At 43.4% G+C, this 19,287-nt stretch overlaps 2 protein-coding genes across 2 annotated transcripts in view; one reads left to right on the plus strand and one right to left on the minus strand.

Moving 5' to 3' along the window:
• Positions 1-584, minus strand: part of Herc2 (HECT and RLD domain containing E3 ubiquitin protein ligase 2) — a 152,931-nt gene extending 152,347 nt beyond the window's left edge. Inside the window, exon 1 of the mRNA XM_042697406.1 lies at positions 501-584. The gene's annotated coding sequence lies outside the window, so the exon portion shown is untranslated. The remainder of the gene's footprint in view (positions 1-500) is intronic.
• On the plus strand, positions 315-17,051 carry LOC122122947. The gene is made up of 5 exons (XM_042697394.1): positions 315-590; positions 14,296-14,480; positions 15,365-15,412; positions 15,828-16,054; positions 16,345-17,051. Exons 1-5 carry the CDS (start codon positions 315-317, stop codon positions 16,839-16,841), a joined length of 1,233 nt encoding a protein of 410 aa, XP_042553328.1. The 3' UTR covers positions 16,842-17,051.
• Positions 17,052-19,287: the final 2,236 nt, after the last annotated feature.

Below are 19,287 nucleotides of genomic sequence, written 5' to 3' on the forward strand. Positions count from 1 at the left end.
GAGCGAGCAAAAGGAAGAGGAGAAAAGGGAAAAGCCACCTCAAGAGATGAACATTCGCCCGGTTTTTGCAAACACAACGATGCGCCCTAGCGACTGGACGGTCCCCAGACACCAAAGCAGAATGTCACCCCCCTTCTCTGACATCCTCCAAGGTAAATCCACACACACGACAGGAAGCCAGCCGCCCACCGCTTCAACCACAAATGACACCAGCATGCACCTGCCGATCGGGCACACAGATCGCTGCGCGGGGCGGGAAACAAACCCCTCACCTATCCCCACCCACCCCCCAGAAAACAGTCACCTCTGCAGAGATGCCCCCCAGCAATAATCACTTAGCAATGGGAAAGACAGGCGAGACGCCGCCTCGGGCGGGCCGCGCAGGCCCCGGGCCGGCCGCCGCGCCAACGCCCACCGCCCCCCGCTCCGCAGCCCCCCAGCTCCGGCCCGCACCCCCACCTCCTCCTCGCCCGCAGCCCCGGCCCCCGAGGCTCCAGCACCTGACGCGCAGCGGCCCTGCAGCCTCGCGCCGCCAGCGTGCGGGAACAGACTCCAGCCGCTGCCGGCTCCAGCCGCCGCCAGCGATCCCGGTGCCTCTCGCGGGCCGTAGAGGCTGGCTGGCTGGGAGGGGGGGGAGTGGAGGGGGGGGGAGAAACTGATGTCCTGCCAATCACAGCGAGGCTGCTCCGCAAGTCCAGCCAATAGGAAACAGAATCCCTTCGTCGCTCCTCCCAATTCTTCTGCTTCCTTCAAAACCTCTCATCTTCCTTTCTGGGGCTCACCCGCTGTGTCCAGGCACCAATCGGAGGCGCGGGGAGGCGGGATTTCCGCCCACGCACGCACGCACGTAAGCTAGCCGAACTGGCGGGGTGGCGGAGCTCCCTTCCAAGCTCTCCAGGGTGTGCGGCAGCGCTGGTTGGCGGCAAGACTGACGCCTCGGGGGATGACACCCCGCTGGACGCCATCTCCACTCGAACGCTTCCTCCGGCCTCTGGGAACCCCTAAGCGAGCGGCCATGTGTGTGTGTGTCCGCTGGAACGCTGGGCCGGGGTGGTGTCCCTTAGCTTGTCCCTCCCAGCCCGGCGCGCTACCACCTGAGCCACAGCTCCGCTTCCGGCTTCGCGGTGTTTAATAGGAACCCAGACTTCCGGGACTTCCTCTGCTCTGGCTGGTTTCGAACGGCCGTCCTCAGTTCTCAGCCTCCTGAATAGCTACGATTACCGGCGCTTGACCTAAGGGTGCCCCACTTAGAAAATTAAAGAAATTTACGATGGAAATCCCACCAAATCTGTTTTACGGATCCTGATGGAATTAAAACTATAAATCCACCAGAAGATAACCTCCAGACACCCGCGAGTGAAACGTTACACATCTGAATAATCCGTTGGTTAAGGAAAAAATAAAGGGTGGACGAAATAGTTTGAATTAGGTTAACTGAGGTGTAACTCAGGGTAGAAGCCTAGGGTTCAGTGTTTTGTCATTGCAACCGTAGGGATTTAAGTGTGGGGAGGAAAAGAAGGTGGACAACTCTGAAATACATCTGTGAACTCATTAATGGCTGTTAGTTAATCGGGAGAGAGTGGAGACAGAGGAATGGCAGTAACCCAGGGGATCTATCAAATTAAAATGTTTTGCATGCATATGTAAAACACGGGTGAAACCCCTATGATCGTGTGGGAATGACAGGGAATGTAAAATGGGTCTAGTCTGTGAGGTTGGAAATGGGGTGGGAGGAGAGGGCAAAGGAGGGTTAGTAAAGTCAAAGTCGTTGATGTAGGCCTGAGACAATGACACAAGCTTATTGATATGGGGATAGGGTAGTGTGAGAGGGGCCAATCTCATCAAAACACATTGCATAGATGGACGTGTGGAAATGGAACCGGTTTATATAACTAATCAGGGCTGATTTTAAAAAGAACTTAGGTCCAGTCTTCAGCACTACTTAAAAAGTTAAAATACAAGCCGGGTGCGGGTGGCTCATGCCTGTAATCCTAGGTACTCAGGAGGCTGAGATTTGAGGATCATGGTTCAAAGCCAGACCCAGCAGGAAAGTCCGTGAGACTCATGTCCGATAAACCACCGAAAAACCGGAAATGGCGCTGTGGCTCAAGTGATAGAGCGCTAGCCTTGAGCTGAAGAGCTTAGGGACAGTACCCAGGCCCACAGTTCAAGCCCCACAAGCTATCAAAAAAACAATGTATCAAATTTCTAGAAAGAATACAATTTACAATATTAGATGTAGAGGAAGAAAGGAAGCAAAAAAGGAAGTGAGAAACATGAGAGAGTGCTTAGGAAGAGGAAAACTATAGAGAGGTGACCGATCAAGATGCTCTCTACATGTATATTAAATTGTAATCTTTTTGTACATTAAGTTGTTAAATTGTAACAGCTTTGTACAACTATGTGAAGATTTAAGAAGAAAAAAGTTCTAGATAAATCGTGGAGGAGGAATGCACAGGCTTGCCTACTTGCCTGAACTCAGGGCCTCATATTCTCCCTTAGCTTTTCAATCTCAAGGTTGGCACTCTTCCACTTGAGCCACTTCTAGTTTTCTGCTGGTTAATTGGAGATAAGAGTCACATGGACTTTTCTGCTTGGGATGACTTCTAACCTTGATCCTCAGATCTCAGACTCCTGAGTAGCTAAGGTTACAAGCATGAGTCACCAGCCCTTGGCTTTAACTGAGGAAACTTTAGCTTTTAGAACATAAATATTGCTGCTGTTTGCAGAGCAATGAAGCTGAGGCTTATTTCTGTTTAGGCTTGCAATGAAGTTATGATCAGAACAATATTACCAAAGGAACGTCAGTCTAACTCAATTGAGTCAATAATCACAAAACATGAAAGCCAAAGTTTCAATTTTTAATCTAGCACCTTGACTTACTTTTCTGAAAAGCATACATGAGAATGAATATTCTGTTAAATGATACTTGTGAGACATTTTTTTCTCATGCTTTTTATTTAGTGCCTCTTGAGCTTATAACTTCTTACAAAGTCACCTAAAATATTTTTTTTAATTTAGGAAGCTATTTTATCCATCTTTACTATCTTGCTATGGCACCATATGCTGGGATACATGTAAATGAAAACAAAACATCACTGGTGATAGTGGCTCAGTCCTATAATCCTAGTTACCTGAGAGGCTGAGATCATGGCACAATGTCAGGCCAGGCAAAAAAATGTTTTCAACTCTCCATTTCAGCCAATGACTAGACACAGGAATGGACACCTGCTTTGCCAACTATGGAAAGCTGTTACACAAGCAAAATGGTTGGTACAGGGCCCTTCACTGGACATCCCAGCTGCAATGGAAAACTGGAGAAAATATTAATAGAATATTAATTGAGCCAGTTGTTAACGATTAATAATTAATTGAGTTGATTAATAACTCATTATTAATTGAAATAGTCTCATTTTATACCCAAGCATATTTCAAAAATCACCAATGCATAAAAGGAGCTGGAGGCCTGGATCAATTGGTAGACTGCCTGCCTACCAAGCACTAGGCCCTGAGTTTAATCTTTAGTGCTGCCAAATAATAATATTATTATTATTATTAAAAAAATAGTTCTCCACCCAGAGGAGCTCTCTACAGTGTGGAACAGACAACAGATTCCGTTATGTGAATAAGCACTAAATGAGATTGTGACATGAATTATAGGCATTCCATTCAGAGATTGGGAACATTGAAAGAAGTATCTCCCCTGCAATATGGCAAAGTAGACATGGTCATCACACACTAGTTTTCAAGATAAACATTAACGAGTCCTCAAGTAAGAGCATTTGATAGCACTTTGTTTACGGTCTGAGATTTACCTGATAATTGGTTGGCCATTTAGTTTTGCTGCCTGGCTTCATGCAAAGGAAAAATGTATTGGTTCTCTCTTTGAGATAGGAAGGAGTTTCTGAGTGAGTCTCCATGAACCCAAGCCCTGGTCAGCCCTCAGGATAGGAGCACAAAGTCATTGCCAGTTTCATTTCAAGTAGATAGATCTTTTTGCTTAAAAGAACAATCATGGCTAGGCAGTGGTGGCTCACATCTGCAATCCTAGCTATTAAGGAGGCTGAGAGCTGAGGATCTCAAAGCCAGCCAGGGCAGAAAAGTCTGTGAGACTCTTTTTTTTTTTTTTGGGTCCGGTCATGGGGCCTGAACTCAGGGCCTGGGCGCTGTCCCTCAGCTCTTCAGCTCAAGGTTAGCACTCTACCACTTGAGCCACAGCGCCACTTCCGGCTTTTTTCTTTTTGCTTATATGGTGCTGAGGAATCGAACCCAGGGCCTCTGGCATGCAAGGCATGGGCTCTACCACTGAGCCACCTTCCCAGCCCAAGTCTGTGAGACTCTTATCTCCAATTATGCACCAAGAAAGTGGAGCTGAGGCTTAAGTAGTAGAATACTAGTTGTGAGCAAAAGTGCTCAGTATCAGTACCCAGACCTTGAGTTCAAGGCCTAGTATTGGTATCAATAAACAAATTAAAAATCATGAACTGTTGAAAAGAAGAGGCTTTAGTTTTAAAAGTTTACATACAACATAAAGGGACACAAATTGATTTTCCTATGACCAGTTTTCTAAAGTAAATCTTGTGAAAGAAAAGAATAAAGAGGAATCTTTTCCTTTGTACTAGGAAAAATGATTTTTTTCTTTAAAAAAAATTCTGTATTTAAGAGCCGGGCACTGGTGGCTCACGCCTGTAATCCTAGCTACTCAGGAGGCTGAGATCTGAGGATCGCGGTTCAAAGCCAGCCCGGGCAGGAGAGACCATGAGACTCCTATCTCCAATAAACCACCAGAAAACCGGAAGTGGCGCTGTAGCTCAAGTGGTAGAGCGCTCGCCTTGAGCTGAAGAGCTGAGAGACAGCGCCCAGGCCCAGAGTTCAAGTCCCACGACTGACAAAAAAAAAAAAAAAAAAAAAAATTCTGTATTTATACTTACAAAAGGCAATTGGTGCCTGGCACTGGTGAATCATGCCTATAATCCTAGCTACTCAGGAGGCTAAGATCTGAGGATCACTGTTAGAAGCCAGCCTGGAAAGAAAAGTCCCCATGAGACTTATCTCCAATTAACCACTCAAAAACCAGAAGTGGTTCTGTGACTCAAGTGATAGAGTAGTAGCCTTGAGCACAAAGAGGTTCAGGGACAGCACTCAGGCTCTGAGTTCAAGCCCCACAACTGCCAAAAAAAAAAAAAAAAAAAGGTGGTTTATCTCTACTTGGGTTAGCCAGATTAAACCTTTCTGCTGAGGGGACAGAAGATCAAGCCACAATCCTCTGGGGAAAGAGGACTTTGACTGCCTAAGGAAACAATCCTGAAGCAATTAGAGCGTATTTAAAAGCTGGTATCAAATGTCAATCCTGCTAAGGCAGTTAATTGTCTGGGAGCACAATAAGATAAACACATACAGATCTCAGTTTCCTCTGGGGCTGATTATTTATTCAGCCCCTTCCAACTACAAAATTCTGGTTTCTGGGAGTTGCATGTACCAGAAAAGGAGTGATAATTGACTATTCCAAAGGATGCCATGGTAAAACTGAAATACAGTTTCAGAAAATGGAAACATGGCTTCAAATAATGAAGAGAAATAACTGGGAAGGAAATGCCGCAGAACAACACGGAAGGCATCTATTCAACACTGAACAATCAACAGACGGGGGAACTGATTACCAAGTATCTGTGCATTGTGATCTGCATGCTTCCTCTTGGGCCTTCCAGCCAGATCCTCAATATCCACTCTTAATCAATTGCTGAGGCATGTGATAATAATGACATCTAAATTGCCAAGTCATCTCAAGTTTTGTTTTGTTTTGTTTTTTTAATGGTCAGACTCCACAGGTCAAAGGTTCTGCTCTTGGGGCTGGGAAGGTGGCTCAGTGGTAGAGTGCTTGCCTTGCATTCATGAGGCTCGGGGTTCAATTCCTCAGCACCACATAAGCAGAAAAAGCCAGAAGTATGGTTGGTGGCTCAAGTGGTAGAGCACTAGCCTTGAGCTGAAGAGCTGAGGGACAGCGCCCAGGCCCAGAGTTCAGGCCCCATGACTGGCAAAAAAAAAAAAAAAGGTTCTTCATTTCTCAACCTATGAATAAAGAGCAACCTTCTATAGGTTACATAAATGGAACTAGCGCTATCACTCATCTATCACATAACAATGGTGCATCACCAGTCAGGCCTTCGAGGTGGACAGCAGTAGATGTAGTTAGTTCAGGACTCTGTGGAATTCAAGGGATCTGGCTGAGCATATTCATTGGCAGAGCAGATCTGGATGCCTCTGTAGGCCTGAGCATAAGTACCTCTAAAATATCCCCAGAGTGAGGCTTGAGGACTATTTTATGTTCTCCTGCAGAGAACAATTGATCATGCAGTTGATTGATCTGGGCACATTCCTTAAAAGGAGAGCAAGACCAGTCAATGGAAACAGTTTGCAGATTCAGAATGGAAGAAGTAACAAGTGACCTGCAAAGAGTCTTAATAGCTGGGTGAGGTGATGAATGCCTGTAATCACAGCTCTTCAGAGGGTGAGGCAGGGGGAGTTGGCAAAGTTCTAGGCCTCTCTGGAGTACACAGCAAGACTCTATCTAAAAACCAACAAAAGGAAAACAACAGCAACTACAGAACCCCCCCAAAACAAGAAACCTTGCATAGATAGCTACATAGGAAATGTGAGCCATGAAGACAATTACTCTACCATACAAAGGTTTTTACTTCTTCTATCTACATATTTTAATCTTGGGTTTCTGATAAAAACCATCTTCAAGGAGATTCCATATCTCAGGGTTATAATCTCAATTCATTCCTCAAGCCTTAATCCGTCTTAACTATTAAATGTGGCTTTTCATGTATACAGAACTTGACTCAATATGAAAATACTTGCAAGTTTCCAACATGGGGACTTTAGATATTCAGGACACCTGGCAGATAAGCCTCAAGAATACACACACACACACACACACACACACACACACACACACACACACACACACACACACACACACACACACCCTAGCTTTACCCTATTAATGGTTTCATATTTACCAGGAGATATACTAAACTTCTACAGTATGCTTCCAAATTAAAGAAGTTTACATTTCCCCTAACTTACAGAACTAATTAGGCTACAGTGGAGGACAAAGAGAGCATGAATAGGATAAAATGGAGAACATGAATAAGAAAGAATATGGAGCTGGGTGCCAGTGGCTCATGCCAGTAACCCTAGCTACTCAGGAGGCTGAGATCTGAGGATTGCGGTTCAAAGCCAGCCTGGTCAGGAAAGTCCGTGAAACTCTCATCTCCAATAAACCACCAGAAAATCAGAAGTGGTGCTGTAGCTCAAGTGGTAGAGTGTTCACCTTGAGCTAAAGAGCTGAGGGACAGTGCTCAGGCCCAGAGTTCAAGCCCCATGACTGACCAAAAAAAAAAAACAAGAAAGAAAGAATATGGTTGAAGTATTATTTTTCATGCTATGAAAATAAGGCAAAAAAAAGAGAATGGGGATGGGACATGAGAGAGGTAGAGAGGTGAATTTCATGAAGGCATATTATTCGTCTCATAGAAATAATATGGAGCAAAGCTAGGTGCTGGTGGCTCACGCCTGTAATCCTAGCTACTCTGGAGGCCGAGATCTGAGGATCATAGTTCAAAGCTAGCCCAGGCAGGAATGTCCATGAGGTTCTTATTTCCAATTAACCACCAGAAAACCAGAAGTGGCACTGAAGCTCAAGTGGTAGAGTGCTTGCCTAGAGCTGAAGAGCTCAGGGACAGTGCCCAGACTCAGAGTTCAAGCCCCACAACCAATACCCTCTCTCCCCCACCCCAAAATCGCAAATATATAAGCCCTGTTCAACCAAAATATTTCTTACTAGCAAGCTCTTGCAAAAGCAAACACTGCCTCTTCATGAATATAGTCTCATGAAGCACTGAAATAAGTAGATAGTTCACTAAGCTAAATATTTCCCTATTACATTCTGACATAAATATTCCATATTACATTCTGACATATTAATAGTTGCCCACTTATTCCAGAAATTCAACATATTATAGAATTTCTACAATAAGAAGTCAGAAAAATAATTAGAAAATCTATAAAATATGATACAACTTTGAAAGCAAATCCAATCAGAGAAAAATAATGACACACAGACAGGCATCTCGGCCTGTAATAAATACTGTAATAAATATACTTTGGTGTGTGTCTTTGAAGTAGGCTAACTTTAATCCTTCTGTATATATGTTGAGAAGTGTTATAGCCTGATCAGATGGAAATTCCATTTTTAATTTGAGAAGATGCCATACTTATTTTTACACTGTTTGTGCTACTTTACATTCTCATTAGCAGCATTTAAAAATTCTTCTCCAGGGGCTGGGAAGGTGGCTCAGTGGTAGAGCGCTTGCCCTGCATGCCTGAGGCCCTGGGTTCGATTCCTCAGCAACACATAAGCAGAAAAAAAAGCCAGAAGTGATGCTGTGGCTCAAGTGGTAGAGTACTAGCCTTGAACTGAAGAGCTAAGGGACAGCGCCCAGGATCAGAGTTCAGGCCCACGAACGGACCCCCCTCCCAAAAAAAAAATTCTTCTCCAAGTCCTTTCTTCCTTTTTTAAAAAAATCCGGAGTTTGAATGCTGTTCCAGAGATTTTTTTGCTCAAGGCTAGCATTCTACCACTTGAGACACAGCTCCACTTCCAGGTTTTCAGTGGTTAATTGAACATGAGTCTCTTACCCTTTCCTGCTGGGAATGGCTTTGCACCATGATTCTCAGATCTCAGCCTCCTGAGTAGCTAGGATCACGTGCATGAGCCATCAGTGTCTAGCTGTTTTTTGTTTTTAATGATAGCGATTGTGACAAGGTGAAGGGAGGATTTCAATGTGGTTTCAATCATTATAGATGTTGAACGTTCTACGGTGTGTGTGTCTTTCTGGTTTGGAAATGTTAGAAACAGAAGGGTTTCAGTTACATAAGCAAGGCAAAAGTGCATTTCCTTTTGGGCATTGTCATCCCTTCCCTCGTGCTCTCTCAGTTTTTGCCTCCCATCTCATCCACAACATACTCGGTTCATTTTCGACATGGTGTCCAGTGAGTGCCGCTGCTGCATTTGATCACCATTTGTCCTCCATTTCTGTGCTTCCCTTTACACTCTGAAAGACTTATAGATAAACAAGATGAAAAGAAAAGAAAGCAAAAAAGACAAAAACAATCCTCTCCATTTCCTGGAGTTCATCTTGATAAATATTATTTTGTATGATCAGATGCATATAGGCATTGTGTCTTTCTGTTCCTGTCCTGAGACTATCCTTTGGCCTAACTGTGTGTGAATGCTGGAGACCTGTATAATTTATTAGGTCCCAGTGTATTTTATATCTAGCTTCTGCAGATGAGAGAAAACACGTGCTGTTTGTGTCTCTGAGCTTTTTTTTTTTTAATGGGCAATTTGTACTTCCTCATTGGGAAAGTGTCCTCTCCCTTGTTTACTTTGTTAGTGGAAGTGGTGGGTAGTACTACAGTTTGAACTCAGGGCTTTACAGTTGTTTCCAAGTATTCCATCACTTCAGCCATGCCCCAGCACTTTTTGAGTGATTTTTTTCCCCCAATCCTTGGGGTTGAACTCAAGGCCTAGGTGCTGTCCCTAGCCTCTTTGTGCTCAAGGTTAGCACTCTACCACTTGAGCCACAGTGTCACTTCTGGCTTTTTTGAGTAGTTTATTGGAGAGAAGAGTCCACAGGCTTTCATGCCTGGGCTGGCTTTGAACTGCGATCCTCACATCTCAGCCCTCTGAGTAGCTAGGATTACAGGGATGAGCCCCCAGCACCCGGCCTGTTTTCTCATATTGTTCATGGAGATAACAGTAGTAGTTAGCCCATAGCAGGTTACAAAGATCAAGTGTATTAATATTTATAAAGTGGCAAGGAAAGGTTTTGGCATATTTTATGGTTAGTATTAATTTTGCACATATTGCAATGTATTGTGTAAATAAGATCTAATGTGTACCTCCTCAGGAAATGATTGTTTTGGTTAACTCATCTACAAGGAAAGGATAATTGAGAGAGGAATATTTGAGGATTAGAAATCCCCAATTTGAGTTGGAAGAGGACAATAAACTCAGTGTATGATGAAGAATAATTAATATAAGATTGTGGAATAAATGAATGAATAAATAAATGAGATGTGAGCAGATTGCTTTCTTTCTACATATGTTTTTCTATTTCCAAACACTAGATGGCACTGTGGGCTTGCTGCCCGTATAATGGGTGCTGCTGGCTCCTGCAACTTGACAGTGAATGGAAGAAGATGGGCCCCAAAAGTTCTACCATTGTCTAGAATCAAGGCTGTCAACCTTTGTAGTAATTTCAGTATGTTTAGTTCATTGAAATACCTTCCATACTCTTGGCACTAGGGAAGAAGATGTGAGGAGGAGAATGGCACTAAGAGGAAAAACAGCAAGAGTAACATGCAGCACCCCAAAAGTGATGGGTACTTAGAGAGAAGAGGAAATCAGGGGCTCTAAGGGCCATGATCTTCTTTACCTTGTCTGCTGACTTCCTTCTTCTTTACTCTTACCTTCTCAAGTGAATTTTTATGTTCTAGGGAACTTGGAAACAGGTGTCTACTGATGTTTCCTTTACAAAAAGAAACAGAATTAGGATTTGTCACAATCTCTTTTGTTTTGTTTAGTTCCCTTGGCTTGTTTCTTGAGACAGGTTCTCACTATATAGCCAACGTCTTGGTCTCATGAATCCTGTGGCTTCAATCTTTCAAGTGTTGAGATTACAGATATTTACAATATTCGGTGTATGTAATATTTCCAGTTATGAGGCTTGAACTCTGGGCCTGGGCACTGGCCCTGGGCTCCTTTTGCTCAAGGCTGACACTTTCCCACTGGAGCCACAGCATTGCTTCCAGTTTTTTGTTTTTTTTTCTGTGATGAATTAGAGATAAGAGTCTCATGGACTCTCTCGCTCAGGCTGGCTTCAAACTGTGATCCTCAGGTCTCAGCCTCCTGAGTAGCTAGAATTACAGGTGTGAGCCACCAACAGCTGGCTAGGCTTATAATCTTATTGATCTTTTTTTTTGCCTATCGTATTGCTATCAAACTGCTCTGACCAATGAGTGCTCTTCATCACTGGTTGCTTTTCTCCCCGGCCTGAGGGCTCTCATCATCATTTCAGCATTTGTCATCCTAACCACTCAGAAGTGTGAGATCTGAGAATCAAGGTTTCAAGCCAGTCCAGGCAGAAACTCTCTGAGACTCATCCAATTAAGCAGCAAAGGGCTGGGAAGGTGGCTCAGTGGTAGAGCGCTTGCCTTGCATGCCTGAGGCCCTGGGTTCGATTCTTCAGCACCACATAAGCAAGAAGAAAAAACTGGAAGTGGCGCTGTGGCTCAAGTGGTAGAGCGCTAGCCTTGAGCTGAAGAGCTGAGGGACAGCGCCCAGGCCCAGAGTTCAGGCCCCACTACCAGACCCAAAAAAAAAAAAAAACAATGAAGCAGCAAAATTCTGCCAGTGGTGGTGTGGCAAAAGAGGCAGAGTACCAGCCTTGAATGAAAAACACAAATGAGACAGTAAGGCGCTAAGTTCAAGCCCCACTAGCAACACCAAATATGTTATTTATGTCAATATTAAATGAAGCTTCATGGACAGAGAGATCTTTCATGCGATTGTTTATAAGATTATGTCTTTGTTGCCTTGTGTGTCCCTCCCCCATGGTACAACCCCTGTTTTCACTATATATGATGTTGGTATATGTGGAGGGGAAGGGAAAAAACAAATTGTTAAAACAAGGATACAGGAAGACCACTGCAACAATGAGATGTACAAGTCATTATGTCGAAAAACGAACTTTACAACTTTGGTGGGGGAGGACGGGGGGGGGGGGGGGCGGGGGAAGATACGAAGGGATGGGAAGGGGAAACAAAGCAGGAGGCTACAATGCTTGATAAGAAATGTGCTCATTATCTTACCCATGTAATTGTAGCCCCTCTGTACAGTATTTTCACAATAAAAATATATTTTAAAAAATGAAAAAAAAATGAAGCTTTATAGAAAGAATTCATATCGAATGTTGACCATGAGATGTTATGGTTGGAGCCCTGGAAAGTTATGATCATCTCTTAAGCAACTTGGGCACAGACAGCCACTCTCCCAACCACTAGCATTGCAGAGGTACAGTATGTGGAGGCCAGACTGTCCCCCCAAATATCACAAAAGCACTTTTCAAAACAGGACAACAGAGTGAGCAACCAAGAGAAATATAACACTTTTCCCTGGCATAAGAACTGCATCTGTTCAAACAACTGAATAAAAATAAAACATTCTTTCTAAATTATGACTTAGAGAAAAATTCTTTTTTTCTTTTTTCTTTTTTTTTTTTTGATCATGGGGCTTGAACTCAGGGCCTGGATACTGAGTTTTTGAGCTCAAAGCTAGCACTCAACCACTTTGAGCCACAATGTGGAATTTTCCTTTTCTTGGTCTGCCATCTTTCTTTCTATTCCCCCTTACAGATATGAATGTTAATTCTTTTCACAGTTTGAAATTATTAAATGATGGAATTGCATAATAGGTAGGATCTTTTGAAACTACCTCATTTTGCTTGGTTTTGTGATAGTAGATATGGAGGCCAGGGTTTCCTGAAAGTTAGACTAGCATACTATGCCACTAAATTTTATCCTCATCCCACCTTGATATTGTATTTTTGAATAGGGTTTGATTGTGGGTTTTTTAATATAGTGTTTTTTGAAGCTGGACTGAAACTTGCCACAAGTAATAATGCTTTACCAGAAGGTGCTAGTGGCTCGTGCCTGTAATCCTAGCTACCTAGGAGGCTGAGACATGAGAATTCAGTTCAAAGCCAGCCCGGAAAGTCCGTGGTTCTCTTATCTCCAATTAACTACAAAAAGCTGAAATGGAGCTAGGTTCAAGTGGTAGAGCACTAGATGAGGGAATAAAGCTTAGGAATATCACTCAGGCCAAGTTCAAGTTCCACAGCTCATGCACACACACACACACACACACACACACACACACACACACACACATACAATATCACAGGCAATATTGTATCTTAAATTTACATCTGGAGATTGGATAATTGCTAAATAATTTGTGAAATTCCTTTTTCCTCAACGAGGAAAGAGGGAAGAGGATCATGAACAGTGGGTCATGGGACACAGAAGCCAAGACTTCAGAGGCAAATAGTGTATAAATGAATATCTTGTAAGAAGCACAGGAGCACAGTTTTCTACCTTTAAATATCACATTCCTTTAAAGGTGTAGTATTTTTTTTAAGAATAGTTGTCATCATCATAGTAATGACAGTGGAGCATCTGTTCCCTTAATTCTTTATCCCCTTCATAAAATATTTGTCAAAAGTACCAAAATAGTCTTCTCTTACAAAAATGAAAACCTGTACAAATGTCTGAATGTGTGGGTAATGTTGCTTTCTGATACTTCCTTGATTTTCTAATCTCTAAGTATTTGCATTTTCTCCAGATGACAGCCCAGAGAGCCTTCAAGGGCAGATGATTAGGATACAGAAGGCTAACACTATCCTAGAACAGAGATGTCAAAAATATGTGCAGGAAATACATGGCAGGCTGAGAAGACCATGAAAAGCAGAGTGATTTGTGCAGGATGAGAGCAACAGTGACAAATAAGGCATGGATCTGACCTAGGACCGGATCCTGGAAGCTGAGACCATGCTAATAACTAGGCCTAGCAGAGGAGGTTGGGATTCATCAGACAAGGTGTGCTGTTAACTGTGTCTACATGTGCACATTGTGATATGGGGGGGGGGGGGTTTCAACCTCTTTTGTCCTGTGTGAGGAAGCAGCATAGGTCATTGGGCCCTGAGAGGTCACCCTGCCTCCTTCACAATGGAATAGAACATGGAACCCTGATAGCAGGCTATTGTATTGAGCTAGCTCAAGCTGGCTCACTTGGCCTGCGACTCACGAATGAGAAAGACCTGCATTCGCAGGTCACGAGACTCCGGTCTCCGGCAAGAGAGCTATGGGTGCCTCAGTCAAAGCTGCAGACACTGGATCAGTGGCAAGCCACGAATCCAGTATCTCAGGGATTTGTCCATAAAGAAATCAAGAAAAACACAAGGCAACTCAGGCAAGGTATACTCATGATAGAAAACCTATTTGATCCCAACCTTGGCCCACTTTAGAATGTTCTTGTGTGCTTTTAAGTATCTATACTGACAAAATGCTTTCTGTCTACTTTTCACTTCCCTTTATCACAATCACTCAACTTGAAGTGTGTTCCCATTTCCGTGTTTGTAAGATCCTTTCTCTTTACCACCTAAGGGTGACAATTATTCAGCCCCGACCCTGAATGTGCCATGGAGCCTGGAGGCAGGCCTGCTGGAAAAGCTGGTGGTGAACCTGGTCCCTGCCCACCAGAAAGGCGACCTCTTCTTTATTCGAAGCTTCCTACGTACCTATAGACAGTGTGGGACAATGGAGCAAGTGCTGGCTATTCTTTTCAAAAAGTGAGTGTTCCCCCTTTGAGCCCAGAGTGGCTCAGCCCCTCTTAGCTGAGTCTTGGGAATACTTGGCACCTCTCTAAGCCTATTCCTTTCACTGGGGTCTTCTCATGGGAATGGGGGATGAGATGAAAGAGGGCATACCCTGGCTAGTTAGGGCTGGGTCCTCCAGAACTCTGGTGTCTCCAGTATGGACATTGCATTTCCCTCAGAAGCTACAGGAGCCTCAGCAGTCCGCTTACTGAAAGGCTAGGATTACAGGCATGAGCCAGTGGCACCCAACTTCAGTCCTCATCTAAGTGAGGCCCTAGGAAACCACATTTCCCATTAGTACATAAGGTTTCAGTAGTAATCTTGGAGACCTGTGAAGTAATATAGACAGAGGAAAGGCTGGGGGATGGGGGAACTGGGGGCTGAATCACTTTTGAGCCATCAGGGAGGGATTATATTGTATTTATTTATAGACCTTTGAAGCATTTACGTGTGTGTGTGTGTGTGTGTGTGTGTGTGTGTGTGTGTGTGCGTGCTGCACCTTGAACTCAGGGCCTAAGTGCTCACAGCTAGCCCTCTACCATTTGAGCTACAGATCCATTTCTGGTTTTTGGCTGGTTCATTGAAGATGACTGTCTTCAGACTTTTCCTGACTATGCTAGCCTCAAACTGTGATTCTCACACCTCAGCCTCCTGATTAGTGGCTCATGCCACTAGCACATTTACTTTGGACAGATGCATATAAGCCTCTTTGTTGAATTTTCACAGAACCGTATTACACATCTCACTGTTTGTCTCTCAGTTTTACATTCCCATCTGGGACTAGCCAGCTCCTTGAATGTTCTGCTAGTTCCAAAAAAAGAAAATGACACAGCTGACTTCCTCTTCTCCTCCCATAGGTACAGATCCCTCCGCCCTCACTGTGAGGAAGATGAACAAATGAAGAAGTAAGTGACTTTTGGCCCCCAAAGAAGGCTTCTCCTTGAGGCTTCTGATTCAAAGTGCAAATTTCTCACTTACACACCACTTGTGAATTTTACCAGGGGGTGGAGTCTTGGGACAACTGTGGGTGGCAGGGGACACAGCTGTGGTGTGGTTGTGGACTCTCAAGGATGACAGGGAGGGCTGTGTGCACAAAGCCAGATCCTATCACAGTGAGCGTTTTGGAGAATTCTTTCAGAAACTTCTAGAAGTGGGTTGTGAGGATCATGCTGCTTGCAGGAGTCTCCTCCCACTTCCCAACATGCAAGTCTGCATATAGGATGGACAGCTGCACCATGGGAGTCCTGGCAGAAAGGGGCTATGGGAGGCTCAGGATGGGAAGGGCGAGCTCTCACTTCCTTGTCACCAATCTGCCCACAGTGCCCTTTGTTCCTTCTTCACTATGTGGATGGATTGCTACCCTGATGATTTCCATGAACCCAAGAACCAAGACAGCCTGAATGACCTCATGTATTACATCATGCTCAACATGCCCTCCTCGGACCTGCTCCTCCGCTTACAGGTTCTTCTTGACCAGCTGGAGGAACCTGTGACCAATAAGACCAAGAAAAAGAGGAAGAAGGCCACGTGCAGATGCCTGACAGCTTGTGAGTAGGGATGGATACTGGGCCCCTGGGATTGGTCCTGATTGGCCGGGAGCCCTTAGTACTACCCAGATTGGCAAAATGTCCTTTTATGGATATTCTCTGCCAGGCAATGTCTGTTCTTTTCTTGGAAGCACTCAGACATAGCCACGCATGAGAAAGACCCTACCTTCTCATCAAAGTTCATTCCAAACTCAGTCTGCAGCTTCCTCCATTAGATCAGCATGGAAGTTGAGTCATAGCAGAATTTCTAGAGCCCCCTCTAAGAATCCTGTACCTATTTCCATTCTCAGGTTTTGGCTGCTGTAGAGCAGCTTCTCCTGAACGGGAGATACAGAACCAATCAGTGATGTCAGTGATGGTGACCGATGGAGTTCTGGAGCCATCACCAGACTCCAGAAACCGTGTGAATATCCAGCGCTTTGTGCCTTTCGCAGTGAGGCCCAAAGAGATTTTGAATCCTGTGGATGCCCCCCTTGTTGTGAACCCCACATGTGACACAGGTGAACCTGCAGGTATCCCTGAGGAGGATGAAGATCCAGAATTTCTTCCTCTGACTTTCACGGTCCGCCTAGATCGGCTCCAAACAAGTCAAACCAACACACCACTTATTGTGCAGGATCAACTAACACCAATGGGGTTAATGGAAAATGTCCCTAGTCTAAGTTCAGGAGAACCACTAAATGAGGTCCAAAAGTTAGATTCAGTCAAGGAAAGTGAATTCGGCCTTATAGAATATCCAAACAAATCTGTCCTGCTGCAGGAGAACCAATCTCCAATTGAGAATTAGAATCTGCTCTTCCCTGAACTCAGGAAGAAAATCCTGTCTTTCCTGAAGAGGTAGATCCCTTTGAGGATCCTCATCTAGAATTTATTCTTGAAGGCAACTTAGAGGCTGATCAGGACTTAGAGCTTCCCTCCCCGCTTTTTGGGAAAATCTCTATATTTCTTTTTGTTGTGATGGCTGTAAAATGGTCATTCTATTTATTCTTCTAATTTTATTAAATTGTCAATTTTTTTATTGTGCAATTCATGAGTCCTAAATACTGGTTTTTTTTTTTTTCTACCTACAATCTGATATCCCAGACCCATAGGTCCTGAGTGGGGGCAAAACATAGCGTGACCTGGAGCTGTCCAAGAGAACCTACTGGCTATACAGGGGCCTGTTCAATGCGCAGGGAGTGGCAAGGAATCCAGGCCATGCCTCCATGGGGTGATATGGCTGCTACAAAAGCTCTAGGCCATAGTGGACCAAATGTCTTAGGTCTTCTGACAAATGCCAGAGTAAATGTAGTGGGATGTAGTGGTAGCAAATGTAGTGACTCTCTTAAATTCTCTATACACATCAAATATGCTTGGTGCAAATATGTGAGAAAATTTCACCTCAAGGAACATCAAGAATCTACTCTGAGAGAAAATATTTAACAAAATACATAGGAAATAGGCACACTGAAAAGTAAAAGACATAATCAATAGGAGAAAGAAGATTTACATATATGGGAAAAGATGTCATGACCTATCTTAGAAATTCTAGCATCTAAAGTGGTCTAAGGATGAAGGTTCAAAGCAGATCCTGCACACTCTTTTTCTACAGAAAAAGAGAGACTGAGAGATTCTCATCTAATGAACCAGCAAAGGTCAGGAGCTAGAGGTGCAGCTCAAGTTGTATGCAAAATCATTAAACAAAAAATATGCAACAGCTCAATGCCTTGAGTTCAGATTCTGCTACTGGCATAAAAGGAAGATAAAATATGAATTTTGGTAATGGCAGTTTTAAACCAAGCCAAAAAGCCAGACATACATTAGAACCAGATAACAAATTGGAAATGGAAATTGAATTTCTCCTCACATACTAGCTTCTCGCCATTAATTTACTCAAGTAGGTAAAATGCTGGTGTTAGTGATTCGTTTGCTCTAATACTAGAAAGTCTACCTTAACAATAATATTTCTAATTAACCAACAGAAAAGAAGGAACTGGGGACCTGGCTCCAGTGGCAAAGTACCAGTCAAGTGCAGAAACAATTGAAGCGAGAGGGTTAAGTTTATGCCTCAGTACTTGCAAAACAAAACAAGGAAGAAGCTTACAGACAACAGCTGCTATGCTGAGTCTTTTCTCTATGGGGATTAGGAAATGTGTCTTGCTTTCTATTTCTACCTACTTCAACTGGGATAAGAAAGCCATTGCTGAAAGTTTAACACTGTGAGACTTTCCTTTGTGAAACACCTTGAAATCTTAATCACATGTACCTGAAGGAAGAGAAGTTTTTTTTTTTTTTTCCTCTCAACTGGTAGAATGCTAGCCTTGAGCACAAGAGCTCAGGGATAGTTCTAAAGCGCTGAGTTGAAGCCCTAGTACCACCATGAAAAAGAAGTTATGCAGTGTATACATTATTTTCCAGTGGCTTAATAAAAATTTCAATATGTTTATAGGGGTTTTTTTATAATTAAATGAGATTCCCCTTATTCATTGAATATTCTGAGTTTGTTTTGATTGTTCTGTCTTTTTCTCTACCAAAATATCTAGAAAAAGAGGCCGTGGATGAGGACCATTTAGAAATATATTTGTTATAGTGGTATAGAATTTTTCTTAAAGAAGGTGTTTTTATAACATCTTTATGCAAGTGGTTTTGTTGTGAGTGCTCTATGTGTACATTATTTAAAACATATATAGTGATATTTCTGAAAGAAATAACTGACCACATAGATGTTGTGGAGACATTATTGACCTAAATGTAGAATAAAGCATTGGTGAGTGGGTGTGTGGCTATTCAGGTTCTACAGGAGCATGTGGAATGAATTAAGCACAAAATAGATTCCTAGCTAGCTGAATGTGGATCAGGATGATGTGGTACCATGTTGTGAACTGTGGAAAATTGGAAAATGTATCTGAGGTAGGTAGACAAACCTTCTAAACTGAAACTATCAGGTATCTAGATACACTTTCTAAACTTAGTTATAAGAGATTTTTTTTTTTTTTGGGTTGGTCATAGGGTTTAAACTCAGGGCGTGGGCACTGTCTTTGAGCTCTTTTTGCTCAATCTAGCTCTCTACCACCTTAAGCACAACTCTACTTCCAGTTTTCTGGTGGTTACTTGGAGATGAGTCTTACAGACTTTTCTGTCCAAGCTGTCTTTGAACCACAATCCTCAGATCTCAGCCTCCTGACTAGTTAGCATTATAGGCATGATCCACAAATGTCCAGTCAGTGATCTTTTGAAAGTCTGATTTTTCTAAG

This window comes from Dipodomys spectabilis, unplaced genomic scaffold, assembly GCF_019054845.1.
Source record: "Dipodomys spectabilis isolate Male_0828 unplaced genomic scaffold, ASM1905484v1 ptg000219l, whole genome shotgun sequence".
NCBI classification, from domain to species: domain Eukaryota; kingdom Metazoa; phylum Chordata; class Mammalia; order Rodentia; family Heteromyidae; genus Dipodomys; species Dipodomys spectabilis.